At 40.1% G+C, this 21,214-nt stretch overlaps 2 protein-coding genes across 2 annotated transcripts; one reads left to right on the forward strand and one right to left on the reverse strand.

Annotated features, from left to right (window-relative positions):
- The first annotated feature begins 159 nt into the window (after nt 1-159).
- On the forward strand, nt 160-18,032 carry smc5 (structural maintenance of chromosomes 5). The gene is made up of 24 exons (XM_030056838.1): nt 160-426; nt 1,815-1,956; nt 2,923-2,975; nt 3,230-3,392; nt 4,685-4,819; nt 6,241-6,381; nt 6,500-6,661; nt 6,874-6,945; nt 7,434-7,689; nt 8,090-8,244; nt 8,509-8,622; nt 9,570-9,664; nt 10,033-10,165; nt 11,056-11,229; nt 11,723-11,892; nt 12,342-12,465; nt 12,707-12,829; nt 13,184-13,309; nt 14,860-14,955; nt 15,209-15,313; nt 15,657-15,776; nt 16,341-16,520; nt 17,202-17,297; nt 17,406-18,032. Exons 1-24 carry the CDS (start codon nt 257-259, stop codon nt 17,538-17,540), a joined length of 3,240 nt encoding a protein of 1,079 aa, XP_029912698.1. The 5' UTR covers nt 160-256; the 3' UTR covers nt 17,541-18,032.
- A 514-nt stretch (nt 18,033-18,546) lies between these two features.
- On the reverse strand, nt 18,547-20,624 carry cfap276 (cilia and flagella associated protein 276). The gene is made up of 5 exons (XM_030056852.1): nt 20,508-20,624; nt 19,331-19,447; nt 19,131-19,246; nt 18,895-19,010; nt 18,547-18,666 (listed from the first exon to the last, which is right to left on the reverse strand). Exons 1-5 carry the CDS (start codon nt 20,580-20,582, stop codon nt 18,596-18,598), a joined length of 495 nt encoding a protein of 164 aa, XP_029912712.1. The 5' UTR covers nt 20,583-20,624; the 3' UTR covers nt 18,547-18,595.
- Between the last annotated feature and the right edge of the window lie 590 nt (nt 20,625-21,214).

The raw sequence follows: 21,214 nt of genomic DNA on the forward strand, positions 1-21,214 counted from the left end.
AAAAACATGAGTGCACGACGGTGAACTCATTCAAAAACTTTTAAGATACTGATTTTGATTATTTTGCTAGCTTTCGTGTTTGGTGAGGAAAAGGTCGTTGACTCCGATTGTTCCACTTCCGCCATAAATACATGTCACATGACGTGCCTGTTGTGTACACACGTGACCCAGACTGTCCAATCAGCAGTCCCCAGCGGTCAGTGGGGAGACGCGCCAACACAATCCTCCTCGCGGCTCCTCGGCAGCTCCTTCCACCATGGCTGAGCCCAGCAAGAGAAAGCGGCTGAGCGGCGGCGTCCACCCCGCCTCGCAAAGCTCCAGTCCCGGCACAGCGGGCCTGCTGCTGGACAGTCAGCGGAACGGAGAGGGCTCGGCGGCTCGGTTTGTCGAGGGCTCCATACTTCGCATCACCATGAAAAACTTCCTGTAAGTTGCTTTTATGTTCTCGCTCGAGAGCTGTCAGTCACCACGACAGCCATGGCAACCACAGCCGCTGCTAGCTAGCTAGTTAAACCAGTAGGACTGTTCTCCAGTTAGCGTTAGCTGCAAGGCTAAAGGAGCAGCCACTAGCTAAAGCGTAGCGAATGTAGGGACACTTTAACGGCTCGATAAAAAAACAAAAACAAAAGGTAACTATCAGGTAAGGGTAGAGACACATTGGGCGCACTTTCCCAGCTCCACTGGAGAGGTCAGAGGTCAGCAGCGTCATCCCAAGGACACTGACACTGGCAACTTTATGTATACAGCGCAGTATCATTACAAGAAAGCTTTATGTGCCCTACATTAAAGACAAAGTATTAAAATATTGTCTCAAACATGAGTAAGGATATAAGCTTGATTGAATTGCAGAAGCAGAATCAGTGATGCATACACCCACCGTACGTCAGACAGAACCACAACAGAAATTAAAAACATAAAACAGCAACAAAGCTAAATAGAAATCCCTGTGCTATCACGTGGAAAAATACACCAGCTGTATAAGAAGCAGTGCACACACACACACCACACACACACACACCACAAGCACACACACACACACACACACCAGAGGCAGTAATTATTCATAAGCCTGGGAGAATAGGAAAGTTTTATGTTTGCTTTTAGTGTAAACACAGTTGTGTTGGACCTCAGTTTGGCAGACACTTTGTGACAGACAGTAAGTGAAGTCAGTTAAGGTGAAACCCAGTAAGTTTCACTTTAGATGATGTTCAAGCAGCCGTTGAAAGTGATCCAATTCTGATTTTTGTTTTTCCTCCACAGATATGATTTTTTTTTTTTTTTTTTTTTTGCCTTGGCTGTTCACATTAATCTCTGTATTTGACCTGTATCTGTCAGCAGTGTGAACAGATCTGCACCTGGACAGCCCATCATCACAGTTTATAAAACAGTGGGGCAGACATTTGTTTCTTGAATTGTTTGCTGTGGTAACTGTGGTGTGGAAGCATTGTCTCATGTTTCCCTGTGGTTGTTGCTGTGATCCTCTATTTTTTGTCGATCACACGGCAGTAACATCAGCTGGAATTAGATGTATATCTGGTTTGGGGGCACATATGAAAGTGGCCCAAATCAGAATTGAAAGTGGCAGATTCACTGTGATTTTGGCTGTTCACGCTGGTATAAAAAAATCAGATCTGTGTCACATTTGAGGAAAAAAAATCAGATCGAGGCCACTTTCTACTGGCAGTTTGAACGTAGCCATTCTGTCTTTCCTAAAACTCCTCATCAGTTCTCTCAGGCAGCAGGGAGAGATTCATTGTTGTCTTTCCTGCTGTTGTTCGTTTCATAAACACAGTATCTTTTCTGTTCTCTGACAGGACGTATGACTACTCGGTGGTGCATCCTGGACCCAACCTGAACATGATTGTCGGGGCCAATGGAACTGGCAAGTCCAGCATTGTGTGTGCCATATGTCTGGGTCTGGCTGGCAAAACTGCTGTCCTGTGCAGGGGGGACAAGGTAAATGCAGAGATATACAGTGCTGATGCAGTGATGGACACCCTGAACTTGTGCCATCATGTAAAGTTTGACTTATTCTGCAGAAAAATGCAGCTTATATGCGGTGCTGCCTGAATGCTCATGGAAAGACACTTGTGAATGTTTATACTGTTTATAACTCATTTCTTGGGCTGATGAAAGCCTTTCATAACCCACTGGATAAACTCTGAACAGGGTGTCTGTAGTTTAAGGACCACACACACTTAAACAAGTAAAATGCTTAATTTCAGCTCTATAAATATTAAACCCCAAACAAGGCAGTTTCCTTAGCTCCTGAAAAGCTGATCATTTGGAGAAATAAGGTTTTTAATGTAGTAACAACAATTAGTCTTCTGGTTTGTTTGTTTTGAATTGTCCCTTGCACTAAATGTAATGGTCTCTCGTCTAGGGCTGAACAATTTATTGAAATATTATCAAAATATCAATGTAATCAAGTGCAATATCCTGCTGCATTTTTTGGTGAAGGTCAGATGTGTGACAAAACATTTTTGTTTTAAATAAACTATAATGGTGCCACAGACAGGGCCTGGCCTACAAAGTGTATTTTTTTTAAAAAATGCTCAAGATCAAGGTTTGATGCGGTCAAATTCTTCTCCACTTGGTGTTCAGTGGTTCAGTGGTTAACCATTGCTGCTCTGTGTCTGGGGCATCATGTGGTGGACATGAATAACAAGAATATTATCTTTTGATGATGCTGACATTAACACTTTAGAGCCAATGCTGACGTCAGGAATGACGATCTCATTTACGAGGTTTGGTTTGAATTGCCCTCAACATGAGATTCATCTGGATCAGCATATTGTAATTTTCCTGAACTGTATATGTGTGTAAGTGGTGTTGTGTCTCGCAGTCCAACATAATTTATAGCACATAATGCAGTTCCTATTCTTTTGATCCTGTATGATGACTCACTTTCTTTTATTTTAGGTTGGACTCTATGTGAAGCGTGGGTGCAAGAAGGGATTCATTGAGATTGAGCTGTAAGTCTTGTTATGCTCACAGATTTCACATAATGCACACTGTCACATTACTGATTGAAAGCTATCTGACAGGTGAAACCTCACCAGTGTGTGAGGTGTTGTATTCCTGATTCTATTTAGGAAACAAGAAGTAGTGTAGTAAACTTGCAAATACATTTTAGAAGTCATGCCTGGAATAATTGTCACACTTTGTCGTCTCATTTTCCAAATGCTGAATGTGAATAGTTTTGGAATGAAACTCGTTATTTTCCCAGGTATAAGAGGGGCGGTAACGTGGTGATTAACAGAGAGATTCACGTGGAGAACAACCAGTCGATTTGGATGCTTAATGGAAGACACTCCAGCCAGAAGGCGGTGGAGGAGGAGGTCAAGTCCTTACACATCCAAGTCAGCAACCTCTGCCAGTTCCTGCCTCAGGTGTGTGTTACTTTGGCAGGCGGCACAGTCATGGGTGCAGAACAATGAGAGCATATTTGACCTGGTAAATTGATGTTACATGAAAACACAGGACTATTATAGCTGAAGGACAAAACCTCAAAGTTCCTCACAAACATTGCAGCCGAGACACACTGTTGGGCAGTAGTTTAAACTTAAGCACTTTACAGGCACTGATGACCAAATTATTTTACTAATTATTGTGATAATGACCATTTATCTTGGTTATCAATCTCACTTTTGGGAACAAAATTATGTAATTACATTTGTGCATCTTAAATCAACATATTGGCTTTTCCCACTGCTGGTCCTCTGTCTGAACCTGTCCACCATTATCCTCTAACAGATTTTTAATGTTGCATTTAATGATGACTGTGCAGTTGGGAGAGGATCCTGTGCTGCAGCTGCTTTTTCCATCCTTCATTATAGTGGATTTTCCCATGAATTTATGGGGGAAGGAGCAAATTGTTTTAGTTTCAGGTGCACTATGTTTCTGTGATTGTTTTGTGCTGTGATAATATGTGGATTTTCTGCTGTTGACTGCAACAAATTTCATAAATCGTGAGCACTGGTTCGGTTTCATCTGTTTTCTAGTAACAATATTTCATGATTTCAGATGGTGAGTCGTTTTTTCCCTCATCAAAACAATATTTCAGTGTTTGGGGCTTGAAAGTGTTTCTATTTCCTGGTGTGACCCAAAAATGCCACCATTCAGCCTCAGCCAGCTCTTGAGCAAGTACAGCAAGAAGTAAAATTAAAAATAACTCTGGTGGTTGTGGGCCCCCTGGGCCTTAAGTAACCTTTAAAGTAAAAAAAAAAAATAAATAAAATCAAAGATCTTGGAAGTTTTTGAAGATCAATGGATGGTCTTGTAAGTTCTTAATTAAAAAAAAAAAAAAAAAAAAAAAAAAAAAGCAGACATAGCACACAAATTCATCAGTATGCCTACGATAAGTGGATCTAATGCAGCTCTTGACCTCTCTTTGCCATCAGCACTGTATCAGCACTTAACATCACAATTAAAGGCTCAAACACGGAGTGATACGATTAAACACACAGAATTATTCAGACCCACCAGAATATGAGCTAAAAATGAAATCACCATGCTTTTGATCTCTCTGGTTTTATATTCCCATTTTTTTCCCTGAACGCATGTCCTTCCCTAATTACAAGAGGGTAAAAATGTAAATTCCCTTAATATCTTAAGTGTCAACAACCATAACAATCTCCTTGCTTTTTTCCTTCCCGTTAATATGACTGGTTTGTTGCTGCAGGAGAAAGTGGGTGAGTTTGCCAAGATGTCCAAAATTGAGCTGCTGGAGGCCACCGAGAAGTCGGTGGGACCACCGGCGATGTATGAGTACCACTGCGAGCTCAAGAACTTCCGCAACAAGGAACGAGAACTGGAGGTGAACATGCAGCTTGTCTGAGCAAATGCATTCATGCAGCAGGTAGAGAGTGGCGGCTAGTACCATTTTGGAGCTGGAGGCCACTACACCCGGAGGCTAGAGACATCTTTTCCTTTGATTCATGTTTTTAAGGTATGACTGGAGCAGTGGGATGGTGCTCTTGGAGTGGATGTAATGCAGCTGTTGAAAAACTAGGGAGTTTGTGGGAGAAAAAAAGCACATAACTTAAATCCCAACATTTCAGTTTAAGAGCTAATGCAGTTTTACACACCGTGTGTCTGGGTTTTATCTGTGATTCAGGCTTGAAATTTAAATGACTCATAAAGAAGGTGACCAGATCAGCTTTCTTTCATTAAAGGAATATTGCAAAGATCATGCATTTCATGAATTCATTTCAAGGAGACTAGACCACTGTAATGCATTCTTCATTGGCCATCCAAACCAATCTACTGATGAACTTCGATTAATTCAGAACTCTGCTGCCAGACTTTTAACTAGATTAAGAAAGAGAGACCAAATCATTCCAGTTTAACTCACCTGCATTGGCTCCCTGTGTCTTTTAGGATTCATTTTCAAGTTCTTTTACTTACTTTCAAGGCTCTCAATGGGTTAGGACCAGCCTACATTACTAATTCTTTGTCATTTTACTGTCCTTCATTGGCCTCTTAGATCCTCTGCTCTGTTTTTTTTTTAATAAACTATCACATAAACAAGAAAACTGGCAGGTTTTTAAATTCCCTACCCAAGGTTATAAGAGATGCAGGCTCTGTGAACATTTCTAAACAACAGTTGAAAACTTATTTATTCAATATTGCTTTTAACTGTCACGCTTCCTTTGTTTTATGCTTTTACTCAGCTCTTTTACGTTTTTTATTGTTTTTATGTCCTTTGTTATTGTCTTCCTCTGTTTCTGCATATCTTACTGTTTCTATTTCTTAATTTGTTTTATCTCCATCTTTTATTTATCTTATTGACATTAGTTTTTCTGCCCTTACTTGTTTTTCAGTTAATTGCTTGGTTTTATTGCACAGTATTTCCACTTGTTTTAAGTTGCCTGTTTCATTCTCATGTTTTTTCACTATATTGTAAAGCACTTCAAGCTACACCGCCTGTATGAAAAGTGCTATATAAATAAAGTATTACTATTCATAACATTGAATAGATGGAAATGTAAAAATTCACAACACATCTTGAAAAACATTTTTCAATGAAAATCTAAGTGGAGTGGCGTTCCTTGGCCTCCTGTCTGCTGTCATTCTGCATGCAGCAGCTTTTACACTGTAACGACAGATTATTAACAAAACATCGGCACAGTTGTATAATGGGTTAATTCTTTGTTTTGTTCTGTGTCTATTAAAAATCGATTTAGTGTACAGAGTCTTGGAGGTTTTCAGTTTTGTGGGTGTTGTGTTGTTTATTAGAGCGTAGTGAAGGAGAAGGCCGACTTCCTTCAGAAGGCCAGGCAGAGGAATGAGAGGAACAAACTCGACGTGAATCGCTACTATGAAAAGAAGAGGCATCTGGACTTGATCGAGTTGCTTGAGAAGAAGAAGCCGTGGGTGGTGAGTGGCCCAGACGAAATACTGTGTGTGTGTTTGTGTGTGTATTTGAGAGAGAGGAGAAAAATAAAATGTAGCATATGGTCAGAGAGTAACTCTTTCTGCGTTTTCCTCATCCCAGGAGTATGAGACGGTGCGAAAAAGGCTGGAGGATGTGAAGAAGGAGCGTGAGGAGGCCAAACAGCAGCTCTCCTCCCTGCGGCAGACCCAGGCCCCCATGCTGAAGAAGATCCAGGCCATCGAAAACCAACTGAAGCCCATTGACGCACAAATAAAGGCTAAGGTCAGACAGCTTGGGCAGTCTTACTGGGTTAGAGTAGCAGAACAGATCACACTTGAATGTGAAAATGGAGTTGATTAAAATTACAGACTTAAAGAGATGCTCAAAAAATGCTTGTTCCTCCTAATGTCTTTTTTCTTTTCTTTCTTCTTCTGTGTTTCTGTTTTTGATAACATGATGATAACAGTGATGAAATTGATTTTTTTTCCCCCCAGACTGTCAGTATCAAAGAAGCGGCTCAGCGGTGCAAACAAAAACAGGAGCAGCTGGACCGAAAACATAAAGAGGTACAGCTAAAAACCCTTTTCACTGAGACGAAGCAAAATCACAGCAAGTAACTCTGATGGTAGTGGTTCCCCTGGGCCATGAAGAACCTTGAAAGTTTGAGGAAAAATTAAGTAAGGCCCTAAAGATTTTTTTTAATTAATGGATGGCCTTGAAAGTTCTTGTGTGTTTATTTATTTTTAAAAATTCACACATAGCACCCAGATTCATCAGTATGCCTAGGCTCTATTGACCTCTCTCTGCTATAGCATCAGCACTTAATATCCTTAATTAAAACTTTATGATGGATATTTTGTCACTACTGCAGCAGTATTTCATTAAAACATTGTCCAAAATAAGTGCACTTTTTTTAACCATGCAGCCCTAATTCAAATAGTTATAGTTGCTGATTTTTATTGTCAAATTGACCTTGATTAGATTACATAACAAATTTTATTGTAGTAGTGTTGCTTTCATAATAAATCATAATCTTCCCTCTCCATCCCTACAGATTGATGACATTAAACAGACGTTGACATTGAAGCAGATGGAGGAGGAAGACCACCGGAAAAGAATCAGCAACACGAAACGGATAATTGATGACTTGAAGGCAGAGCTTGCCAACGTTGGTGACCAACCAGATGTCACTCCTCAGATCGATGCAATCAATGCTGAGCTGAGGAGCATCCAGGTAGAGCGGGGCAAGATTGACGGAGAGAAGGCCGACCTGCGCAGGGAGGGAGACAACCTCAGTGCACAGGCCAGAGGTGCGAATTTAACACTAAGCATTCAGCTTTTATTCACTGACTCACATTGTTCAGTGTTCGGCATCTAATAGATGTGTGTTTTTTTTTTTTTTCCATTTCCATTTGCAAACTCATTATCCTTTCTAAGCCACTGTTACCCTGATAACTCTAAGCCACCATTAGTTCAGTAATATACAATCATGTATTATCATTAGCTTTGTGAAACACTTACAGGATACACTTACTTACAAATCAACAGTATCAGTTGAGGAAAGTCAATTTTGAATGACGCCTTGGTGCGGCAGAATATCTAAAATAAATTGAAAATCTTGTCAGTCAATACTGTCAGTTGTGTACCTAAGCAAAAACAAATATGGGATACCCCGTCACTAATACAGATCATGTGTGTTGTTGTTGCCAGCTTTGGAGAAAAAGCTCATAGACATGAACAACATGATGAAGGTCAAAGAGGAAAAGCTGCGGTCGCGACACAGGGACACACACAGCGCCCTCGAGTGGTTCAGGCAGAACAGAGAGCTCTTCACTGGAAATGTCCATGAGCCCATGATGCTGGTGGTGAGTCTGAGCGAACAGTTGCTTGAATTCATTGCGATATAGCAGCTTCGAAAGCTAAGGGTTATGTTTTTTTTTTTAGTAAGCTAAGGATTTCTTTTTCTGACCCTCAATTCCTGAAAACATTGTTCAGGAAGTACATTTCCCTCAGTGAAAAGAAACTGATGCCCGTTAAGATCTGTATAAGGCAGTCATGGATATTGTTATTGTGAGGCTCCTTGTATCGATTATGCAGCCCTATAATCCCGTCTCTCCCTGATTCTTCAGATCAATGTCAAGAACCATGGCTTTGCTAAATATGTGGAGAACCACATCCCCTTCAATGACCTGCGGGCCTTCGTCTTCCAGAGGAAGGACGACATGGAGAAGTTCATGGAGGAGGTCAGAGGGGGTGGGGGGTTCTCAGTGGAGGAGGAAGTTCCTCTTGCGTGCTACCTGCAGCCAAATCCAAAACTTTATAAGGAAAAACTCACTTTCATCTGCATTCTACAGAATTCATTATTCCTGTCATTTTAAAATTGTTATACAAACTTCTGTGGACAAGTCACTCTCAGAAGCTCCAACCATAAGTTTCCATCCAAAATCTTTTGCATATTTTTAGCGAATTTTGAAAATTCAACAAAAGAAAATGTGCATTCGTGTGGGTTTCCATTAAGTACATTATGCACATTATCCTGAAAAGGGGTGCTTTAATGATATGCAATTGAATGCTGAGTGATTGAATAGCCACCTTGTTATAGGAGGCGTGGTTATTTAGTTGCCCTACAGTCATGACAATTCAGCATATGATAGTGGTATTACAAATTTGAGGTCACTAAACTCAAAGGTGACACATCGGTGGTTCACAGTTCAGCTTTTCACAGGGCAGTGTAGTTGTCTCCCCCACTGCCATGTTTATTGTCTGATGCAGCGAAAACACATGACATAGACCTATGCGATGTCATCGTTCAATACAGGGGGTGCCTGTGTATTTTGGAGAATTTGTGAATTTTCAGTGTTTCCATTCAGGTTTCCTTTTGCGCAAACTCAAAATTCATATGAAAATAACTGGATGGAAACCCAGATACAGATTTTGTGGCTCCAGAATTGCTTTGTGTTTATCTTTTGGGAGGGAGTTGTTCCTATTCACAAATATTTGCTGAGCTGTTGTGGATCAAACATCGAAATGAACTTTTATGATGGATTTTGGCTTTAAATATTTGTCTACCCAAGCCAGCATTTGAAAACTTCACTGCGCTCACAGGTTCAGGAGGTCAAATGTTTCTTTAAAGCCATTTCAGTCTGGATCCCTGAATAAGAAATTTTGTCTCGCTCATCCTGACCCGCAGGTCCGTGATAAGTTGAACTTGAAGGTGAACTCGATCGCGGCTCCAGAGGAGTCGTGCTCTAGGCGGGCCCCTTCCCGACACATTGAGTCCTTGAGGTGAGAGAAAACTTTTTAATGTTTTTCTGCTCTGCAGTGTTGAAGTGTAGCTGTTCATACGACTAGAAATGGGCATGTTGACTTTCATGTTATTAAATATATGGAACATGCTGTATTTATTCTATTCTTAAGTTCAGCTGTTTCTTCGCTTGTCACTTTGACCTTTGCTCATTCCTCGTTTAGTTTTGGGGTGATATACTTTTGATATATTTATTTTTATGTAATCTTACTTTCTCAAATATATCTTTTGTTTTTTTCATCACATCACTTTCATGACTGTTTTATCATTGTGCAAGTAAACTGAACAAGCTCTGAAACAGATTCACCTCCTTGCGGACAATAAAGGAAGCCTTGAATCTTTTTTTCAGGCGATTTGGGTTCTTCTCCTACCTGCGTGAGATGTTCGACGCCCCTGATGAGGTGATGAGTTACCTGTGCCACCAGTACAGGGTGCATGATGTCCCTGTGGGAAATGAGCAGACCAAAGCCATGATCAAAACGGTGCGTTCCTCCTTCCACAAACCTCAGGTTGACGGTTATCAAAACAGAACAACAGCAAGAAGTCAATGTTCTTCTAAATTCAATATATTTGTATATATTCAGTCGGCTCCATCTATTGTTTTGCAAGATGCTTCACCTTTTCTGAGATGCTGCGATCTGCTGTTGTGTCAGTGTGACAGCATACTCTGTAAACACTGCACAGTATTATATTCAACATGTTTCTAATCACCAAAAACACTTAATGTCTGATTTCAGCTATGAAAACACTATTGTGATAAATAGCTAAACATTCAGGTCAGAAAGTTAAAACTGCACTTTAACTTGCTAATATCCTCTGCTAATGAGTTAGCGATCATAACCATGGGCCGTTGACTTTACATTTTGTATTTGTAGAATTAAAAGCAAGGAGGAAAACCACTTGTGATGCAAAATATTTTTTTTTTCAATGTTTACAATGTAAAGAAGAGCATATTAAAAAAGCATGACAGGAGAGGAATCAAAAAGGGCAGCAATGGCAATGGCAACAAGTCACCCAAAAAAGAAATAAGTCAGTATATGATAAATACAAAGCCACAGTTGAAGACATACATATTAACAACATGCTAATTGAACAGTTCACATGTATAAAATATTTTTGGAATTACAAAATAAAAAACACTTGATGGTAACGTATGAGGAGAGGGGAAAATCAGTCTGTCATTGTGTTGAAAAGACAGAAGAGGGAACAACGCAAGTCATGTGGACCGTTCAGGGCTACAGTAGGCCTTTATGCAGCGAGATTCATTTTCAAGCAGCAGTCACTACTATCTCTTAAGCCCATTTATTGAACGGAAAGGGAGTGTTTGCTGATCCTGATCTCCAGTGTCTTTTCTTCTTTTAAATTCTTCCAGGTGATCGAGGAGCCCTACATCAAGATTCTGTACACAGCAGAGGAGAGATACAGCGTGAAGAGGTCGCTGTACTCCCGCAACATCAGCACCAGTAACTCTGCAGTTCACCCCTCCCAGTACCTGACCATCGCTGTGGACGTTGACCAGAAACGCCAGCTGGAGCAGGAGAGGGAGGTGAGGAGGAGACAGGCGGCGTTTGCCACCAGCAACCCACCAGAACGGGGTTTATTTTATTTCTGTGCCCATATTAGATGTTAAAAAAAGTAAAAATGTTGAGATTATTTTTGAGACATTTCTCCCACTGAAGGGTTCGGGGACGTTTGAAGCCCAAAGTGTGCAATGAGACTGTCTTGTAGATACGCCTTATGAAAGAATTTCATTTGTGTTGGTACATTGCAGGTTGAGGATGGATTTCTTTTACCCTTGTTTTATATACGGATCATGTACGAACACCGTTATTATTACTTGAAATATAGCTTAGTAGCAACGTCTCCTCCAAAGTTTTTCCAAAGGTTGGAAAAGCCCAGAAACTGTCGGTCTCGGTTCTTTCATTTCTTCCAACAAATCCCAAGTGGCAGAAAGAACTGAAATTAATTTGATGTTGTGTCATAATGATGTTTTATTCAAGTGCTTAATGGTTTAATTCTTTACCCTCTGCTGTGGCCAGAATTGTAAAGTGAGGCTACAGGAAATTGACCAACAGATGAAAGCCTTGCAACAGCGAACTGTCCAACTGGATCGCCGTGAAAATGATCTGCGCAAGGAGAAGAAGCACCTCTCTGAGCTCAGGGGCAAAAAGAGACAACTGGAGCAGAAAATCAGCACTAAGCAGGACAGGTGGGTCAAAGGATTTCTAACATAACTAGACAGGAATCATGATAAAAACTCTCCACATATGTTAAAATATTTGTGTATCTACATTACTTGATTTTGGTCTTTTTGTTTTTGAACTTGCACCATTAAATTTATCACTTAGTCTCATTAGAAAAAATAGATCACAGATACATGTATGAATGCATGTTTTCTTATGTCCATATAAATAAATCTGGTCATTGTAGTTACATTCATGGAGGAATAGAGAATTGGCATTTGACTCGTCACTTCATCTCAAAATGAATCTTGTGCACTAACTATAGGATCACAGCAGTATCAGTATTTTTCATTTATGTACAAAGTTTGCTCATAAGCACTTGAAACCGGGAAATAAAAAAACTGGCATTTGCACCAACAGAGCCAGATCCTGTGGAATGAGAGTAACATCCAGTTTGCTCTTTCTTTGTGTGCAGTCTGAGGCAGATGGAGCAGGGCGGTGTGGACCTGCAGAAGATCAGGGAAGAGACAAACCAAAAGATCTCGGCGGTCAATTCCCAGAAAGTGGCCATAGTCAGCGAGTTCAAGTCACAAATGAAGGTAAAGCTGATAGGGGCTGATAATGACTAAATACACATATTCTGCTGCAGCACCTGTGTTAGCTCTGGTGAGTTGGTGTTTACAGTTATATGGAATGTGAATATTTTCTTTATGGCTTTTTTTTCATGACTTGTTAAAGTGTTATGTCCAAATCCTTTTAACTTCTCTTTTAACTGTCTGGCAGTAAAATAAAACCTGTCTTTGTTTTCTGACTTTTCCCTGTGTCTCTTTTCCTCCGTAGCTGAGAGCCAAGCTGAGCATTGAGAAGGTGTACCTGGCCCTGGAGACGGTGGGGCTGACCGCTGAGAAGACCAAGCTGGAGAATGACTGTCGAGAAGGCGCCGTTGAACTCAAGACCCTGGACGTAAGCTGATCTCACACACACACATTTACACATGTATGCATAAACATGGATAAAACTTATCGATTAGAGAGCATGTACTTTGACGGTAGGATCAAGTTTCAAGGCCCTATGTTGGCACACATCCACCCTGCTGAAGTGTCCATGAGCAAGGCACTGACCCTGTGGCCTGGTGCCTGAAGGCAGACATAGGGGGATCTAAAGAAAAATCAATAAAGCTTCATATGATAGGTCCAGCCGAACATATTCACGCAGTTATATATACATTTATGCTCTTACTCTTATATTTCTTGATTTACTCAGTGTTCTGACCATAGATTGATTATTGATTGCTAACTGTCCGTGTTGTGCTTGCAGCAAAGATGTGCACGTCTGGAGCAGCTGAAGAACCAGCTGACAGAAACGTGCAAAAGCCTGATAAAGAGAGCCAGGGAGATCTGTAAGATGGGCCCTGGAGAGGCGCTTTCTGAAGAGCTGCAAACGGTCCGTATTCATGAGCATTTTCTTTTATCACTGAATAGACAGCAAATTATTCCCCCTCCTTAATGATAATATCTTTTGTATTGTTTTCATGGAGGCCGTTCATGTCATATGGTGTAATTGCTGTTTCAGATGCCCTTTCAAGTCCAACAAGGAAAAGTGTAATTAATAAGTTTATTAAGCCGTGATTAAAATACTTATACCACAGTACATAGTCTTCTTAGTAGACAAATAGGTAGGTTAGGCAGACAAAATAAAATATCACAATATTTAGACTGAAATACCTCAATATCGATATTGTAATGATACTACAGAGATGACTTTAATAAGATATTAACACATAAGAGAGACAAGTAAGTTCAGACAGTTGCATCTCTTTACTGTAATGCAGCCTTTAAAACCAGGAAAAGATGACACAAATGCTATGTCACAAAATTTGATATCCAAAAAAACAGAGGACAACCAGGTGTTAGGTGTTAGTGTTAACTTTGCCGATAAACAATATGGCCAAACGTTACATCTATCAGCTGGTTTGTAAGAGTGGTTTATTTGGCAGGGACTCCAACACTTTTTAGCTCACCTGTCAAAGGCTGCTTACTAAAACAAACAAAAAAAAACATTACCTGAGAGATACATTTTATTAGCTCAAACAATTAATTCACATATTTCTCTTGTATTTTGTGTTTGGAATTAGTCATGATTATGCTTATTAAAACTCTCTCACCTACAGGATGTAATTCACCCTGAGGTGCAGCAGAATGAAATTACATGACAGCATACTGAGGTGTAGAATCAAAGTTAAAAATCAGACAAAGACTAAAAACAGTATAAACACTGAAGAGTTACTTTTTAGTGTGACAGGTGCCCTTTATTGATTGGCAGTCCTGCTACATTTCACTATGGTTTGGCACTTGATGGGCATTAATTTTGAATCGTAATGGTAGGTGTAATCCTGTAATATAGATGTTGCAAAGAGGAGGAAAAATATGAATTAATTTACTAAAATGTGACCAAAACTGACCACAAACTGAAGCTTGATGAAATTACTAAAATGTGACAAAAATTAATGAAAAAAAAAAAAACTGGTGACAAACTTCACACTGGTTTGGAAACAAGCTACAGTTTGTTAAACCCAAAATGAAAACCAGGTTAACCAGGCAATGACAGTTATAATAACTTTGAGAGCTTGTTTCATCCACATCTGTTTAATGAGCTTTTATTTGTACACCTTGTCAGCAAAGCCACAAATACTTTTTTCAGGGCCAAAAGCAACTGAAAAGGTCCAGATTGAAAGTATTGTTTTTTATTTGCCACTGTAGCTTTATGTTACAGGCAACAAGATACAGGGGCAAGACTTTTCTCTGTTTTTCTCTGTTTGACTGTGCAGTTGAACCAGGAACATGCTGTAGTGGAAATCAGCACATATGCCTTAAAAGGTTTTGGGCTGGAATCATAAACATGTCATGAATTAATCTCACAGAAAAAGGAGTAGCAGCTATGCACAGTATATATACAAAAAATATGTCACTAAATCTTGTTTTTGGTTGCCGCAGGCTCTCAGCAGGCTGCCTGACACGCTGGACGAGCTGGACGCCATGCTCAATGAGGAGCAGTCCAGAGCAGACTGCTTCACCGGCCTCAGCGAGAGTGTAAGGAGACTCGGCCCTCTCGCTCTTTGGTCTTAAGTTGGTTCAGGGCATTTTTCTGAATGTCTCAAGCCTGTAATCAGTGATATGATTTGAATACAAAAATCAGGAAAGCATGATCAAAAAACATATGATACAATATGACATAAATGTTCATTTTAAAAATCTTTATGTACCCTATCTTTATGTCCGAATGCATTACGGCATGCATTTTCAAAGTGTGAATGTTTATCCTGTTTTCTTCACTGCTTCCCAGGTTGTGGAGGAGTACAACCGGAGAGAGCAGGAGATCAAAAACCTGGAGAAGGAGCTTGACGATAAGAGCAACGCCCTGAACGCTTATCGACAGAACATATCAGAGGTACGCCACCACCTTTCTGCAGTGTGTCCTCTGTGAGAAGGAGGGAGGCTGAAGAAATTGGTTTCTTGGTCTGACTGGTAAATGCTTATCTAAATGTGTTATATTGATCAGTAGGGGGCACCAGCAAAGCAGGACAAAAATGCACAAAACAAGGCTTTGATCAGCACATTGTTTGTGCAAATTCAACTCATTTATGCAATGTTAGCATGTTATTTTTTTTTTTTACACATAGACAGCATGTTTTACAATGTAAAAATGTACAAAAATGTACATGCATAAGTTTTGCAGTATTTGAGCTCTTTGTGTGTGTGTGTATGTGTGTGTGTGTGTGTGTCTCCCTCAGGCTAAGGAGCGCTGGCTTAATCCTCTAAAGCAGCTGGTGGATCAGATCAATGAGAAGTTCAGTGATTTCTTCCGCTCCATGCAGTGTGCCGGAGAGGTTGATCTGCATTATGAAAATGAGGTATGGATACCTACATACACACCTAAACATCGTGTTTGCACCAAAAAGGACCTTGCAGTGATTTGGAGTCATTTTCATGTAACGGTACATCACTTTTTCCTCATAGTTACATGACTAAGTTTCACAATATAAACCCCGGCTGTACATTCAGCTAATAGAGCTTAGAGATGTCCAGCAGAAGTGAAGAGGGTAGTATGTTACAACGCAAATATTATAACACAAATACTGCTTGGTATTATTATTATTGCTGATATTCTTTGTGATTCTGGGTGCTCGTTTATAGCAGTGTTGTCAACTGATGAGAAGTTGAAAATGAGAGTAGATTAAGGAAGATTACTGGGTGAGTGTTTAAACTCAAACGGACAGGAAGTGGTCTGCAAAAGAGAGTGTACTGGGTAGAAAGTGAGTTTTGAAATCCAGAAATCCAGTGGTACTGTTCAACAACCCTCTCAACCCTCTCAAATTTTATTGCCCAATTACCATGTTAGACATATGTGGTATATGTATAACATGGTTATTGGGCAATAAAAATTCATACTTATTTCAAATGGCTGTTGACTGCAGGAGGAGTACGACAAGTACGGGATCCGTATTCGGGTGAAGTTCCACAGCAGCACTCAGATGCACGAGCTGACGGCCCATCACCAGAGTGGGGGGGAGCGCAGCGTCTCCACCATGCTCTACCTCATGGCCCTGCAGGAGCTCAACCGCTGCCCCTTCAGGGTGGTGGATGAGATCAACCAGGTAACTTTGATAACACTAATATAGTATGCCTCTGCTGAAACTCAAAATGCATTCACTCAATTCTAAGGTAATCCAAGTGTGGGCTGTTTATGAAAAAAACAGTGTGGTCAGTATATGAGGTTCATTTTACTTGATTACACACCCCAAATGAATCATGAATCAATTTCAGTATCTGTGTGTTGAAAGTGATTCACAATTCATTATTATCAATTCTTAAAAAAATAACAGCCTACTTACATATTGACCTGACAGACTACTGTGAATTGCAGCCTTTTTGGTTGATGTTTTTTTCCCCCCTCAAAATAAGTAACATTTAAACAATTGTTTGATATTTTTTTCATATTTCAGATGAAAGGGGATAATATTATTAGATAGTATGATTGCATCTTTATTTAGTAGATGTAAAATTTTGGCTAAAAGTCCTGAATCATCTTGACTCAAAACATGGTTTACAAACATAAAGAAAAGAAAATCTCTTGTTGCATTGATATATAATTATAGCACTTAGCACAGCGTGTATGGTGGCCAAATATTGTTTTTTTTGTTTGTTTGTTTGTTTGTTTGTTTTAATTTCATCTGATTTTATGTTTTTTAAGTGCTGACACCCACTCAGGTACCTGTAAGTTATAATGCAACAGTTAATAACCACCTGCTTGCTCATGCATCTCGTCCTCTGCTCAGGGAATGGATCCAATAAACGAGAGGAGGGTCTTCGACATCGTGGTCCGCACAGCGTGTAAAAAGACGACATCCCAGTACTTCTTCATTACACCCAAAGTGAGTGTTTGTTCCTGTTCATGAGTGTTGAACTGTGTGTGTTGTGTGTGTATGTGTCTGTCTGCTCTTCATCTGCCTGAAACTCGCTCTCCGGCTGTTTGTCCTCAGCTCCTGCAGAACCTCCAGTACGCCGAGGAAATGACCATCCTGTGTGTCCACAACGGTGCCTACATGCTTCCTCCCAACCAGTGGGACGAGCAGGCCTTCATCAGGCAGCATTTGCGAAGAAAAGCGAGAGCTTGAATCCTCCGGCCCAGCCTCACACTCACTTAAATTGACAGGGTGACTGTTTATTTTCAATTCAGTCAATTCAAAAGGTGAGGTTGAAAAAAAAATCAATCTGCTGCTCATCAGTTCATGATAAAGCATTTATATTTTGGTATTTTATGTCAGATTGGATGTATGAACTTGAAAAGAAAAAAAGCTTCAAATTTTTCTAAAAAACATTGAATGTGGAACTTGCTTGGATGTAATCCAATCTCTGGTCTGCACTGCAAGAGTTTTTAACAGAACCTGAAGTTAATGTTCACTTGTTACTCATTTAGGCTTTTTTTTTAGTAACTACTTCAAAGGAATAAATATATAAATAATAGAAGATAAATAAGCAGTGAGCTCCTTTGCTCATTTCGCATTTGCACATTTTTGTAATTCATGCCAACTGCTTCTTCTGTTTTCAACTGTTTCATCTTTATGGTTGCTCTCATGTTTATATTTCAATAAAATTGTCTCTTTTTTTCTAAATGGCTTTGTTGAGATATTTCAAATATTGATTCAAGTGTCTGATACTTTCCTTGACTTGATTACTGATTCAGTACAGAGATCAGCTAACAGGATCCAAATCAGTCTCAAGTCTCAAAGGCTTAACTTCATAATTTAAGCCAAACACACATGGAATAAAATGTTAGGACCTATGACATGCAGCGGACACTGATGTGTCTTAATGAAGCACACTTCAGTTGTGGTTATATGTCAAACGAGGCTGAAAAGCTATTCCTTAAACTCCCCTGACAACTGTGCCAATCTGAAGAAGCACAACAGAAAAGGAGTGATGTGAAAAATAAGAAACAACAATATGAATATGATTATAGTTTTCCATCAAATCCAAGTGATTTGGAAATACATATCTAGTTGATCTAGTATTACCTTCTTAAATTCCTCTTTATGGATGTATATAGGGTTAAAAACGTCTGCGTGTCACTGACAAGCAACTCAAACGGCACAAATACGCATTCAAAGAAGGATTTTATTTGTGGAGGTCTCATGGTGGCAGCACAGAAGAGACGGCAGCATTACGAGCTTCATTTTGAGAAGAAACTGCCATCATGCTTCCTGGAGTACCCTCTGTTTGTAGAGGCGTTATGGTGAGACTCTGTAGAGGGAGAAGACAGGGCATCGCATTGCAAACCAGGACACACCTCGCTCAAAATCAAGTCTGTCACAGTCCAATTCTCGGCTTAAGCTGAGTGAAGCCTGCAGTCATAATTACTCTGGGCCTTGTGCTGGGATTTGATTCAGAAATTGGCTTCAGCGCTTTTCCGCACACAACATCATATGCCACGGCAATGCACATAAAGTCGACCATAAAATTGAACTTTACCTATGGCTCCCTCGATGCTGTAAATCGAGCACCTCTGAGGGCTGACCCACATTCTGATGTCTCTCTCCAGTTCATTTTGTGGGGCTTCCTGCTTATTGCAGCTTTTCGGTGTTCTCCTGTTAGAAAAAAAAAAAAAAAAAAAAAAAAAAAAATGACATAGTTGACCTCAGGGTAGTTGATAGTCTGTGATTTTTTTTATCTTTCATTTTTTGCATTGCATGAGCTCCAACACCCACCTGTGGCCTGCAGAAACAGTCTCCCTTTGGTACAGCGTCTGGCTCTTAGTCTGCAGGAACTCCTCGTGGTGGTTGTACACAGATTTCAGACAGAAGTCGAGGCTGTCCCTCGGGGCCTGGGGTGCACAACACCAGCACTGCATTAGATGAGCTTATTATGCATGTTCCCTGAAGTGTAGCTCTGATTTCATGAGCGATACCTCTCGGTCATAATGCATAACGCTCCGCCTGGTGCTGGCCGAGGTTGCTCTGTCGTGGAGGCGACTCCATGGCTCTTCACTTTGGACGAGGTGTGTTGGTTTATCATAAGGCCCTCTCTGCAAAGTGAGAAAAGGGAACAAATGAAGGTCCAAATTCTAAAATTATGAACAAAATGATGCCCACTCTGACAAAAAAAGTGTCTATTCACATGAAAAAGAGAAATCAGATTGTTTTAATGGTATAGAGGTGCATCACTTTCGAAGAATATTAGATGAACTGCAGGTAGCACAAATTTTGCAAGTTTATATATTTACGATAAGATGTTTTGGAACAAAACCCAACAAAGTAGACTATATACACCCAGTGTCCACTTTATTACTTTATCCGCTCCACCTGTACAGTCTCATGCAGTTCAGTGCACCAGCTGCCATAAATTCTACCTTTCAACAAAGTCTATAAAGTTCAGTTTTTCTTCACATTGTGGAGAATGTGTAAATTTAATTCCATGTTTATTACTGATGTAGTTTGCAGAGGTCTTGTACTGGACTACATTATACTGAGAGGTGTTTCTAATTTTTTTGTCCTCCCCTATTTATATACATGCGGGGGGACAGAACAGTAGAAACAGCTCTCAGTAAAATGCAGTCCAGTACAACAGCAGCAACTATGAGCTCAATGCCAAACATAGAAGTGAATGAACACCTCTATTACTGTGACAAAAAGAAAACCTGAGCATTATAGGCAGCAGAAAAGGATTGTATTAGATTGTGCTGGTGGGCCTAATAATTAATGTGAACCTATTGTATAATGGTTACCTCCACTATGGGCCTATGTTACCCCATCAAATTATGTTTTGAACGGATATCATCTATGTGGAGCTTGTAGATCTATATTTCTCAAGAGCATGTGAAATGTGATCTTCTCCTGTGGGTGTCGCCTGTATGTTTGTGACCTCGTTAACTTTGATTTTGAGGACTGACATCTGAATAACTTTATACAAATTAAACCCGTTTGGTTCGAGCAGAAAGAAAATATATTATAAATGAACGCCATGTGACCCAACTGTTTACTATAGAGACATATTAGGAAGCAGCGCGGCCTAATGGCTCAGAGGCCTTAGTTAAGGTAAGGTAAGGTAAGGTAAGTTAAGTTAAGATGTTTTTAGACGAGGCCCACCTGCTGCTGCTTGAAGCCGCTGAAAGAGCAGTCGTTCTCCAACCTTGGGTAAGGAAATGGATCTCGCTGTGACATCGTCGCGGTGGAAAAGTATCCTGTTTGTTTATTGTTGTTGTCTTTTCCCAGATGCGGCCTCACAGCAGGATGCACCCCGGGATGTTTACAACCTCGTCTCTAAGCAACCAAGAACTTCCGGGTGGAACGGCGCAAATTTTAAGGGTTCCTAGAGCAACACGGAGAACCTAATTTAATATAAAGAATCACATATGATTAAGGAAAATGAAAACAGGTTTTCTCCAGTAGCATATATTTATGCCGCATTACACAGTCACATTTTACCTTCATCATTTCCAGATGTTGATGAAGACCACAGTGGTTGGTGGAAAAAGCCACTGAATTGAGTGTAAAAATAATAAATGAATCATAGTAGTCATGAAGCTGTATTTCAACGGCTGATGAAAATAGCAGTTTTCCTTCACCAAAGTAATTTTTTCTCTTTGCCTACCCTTATTTGATAAAGATATTGTTTAGCCAGTATCACTTTAAGGAGGTTCACACACACCATCAGTAATACAAACAGTAGGAATTCACAAATTATAGGTATTGTTTTGATATGAAACCCTGATGAGAAAATGTCACCTTTAGGCCTAGGTGTTTCCTGTAGCCGATGACACTAAAAACACTTTATGGCACACATTCTGAAATTC

This window comes from Myripristis murdjan, chromosome 7 (assembly GCF_902150065.1).
Source record: "Myripristis murdjan chromosome 7, fMyrMur1.1, whole genome shotgun sequence".
NCBI classification, from domain to species: Eukaryota; Metazoa; Chordata; class Actinopteri; order Holocentriformes; family Holocentridae; genus Myripristis; species Myripristis murdjan.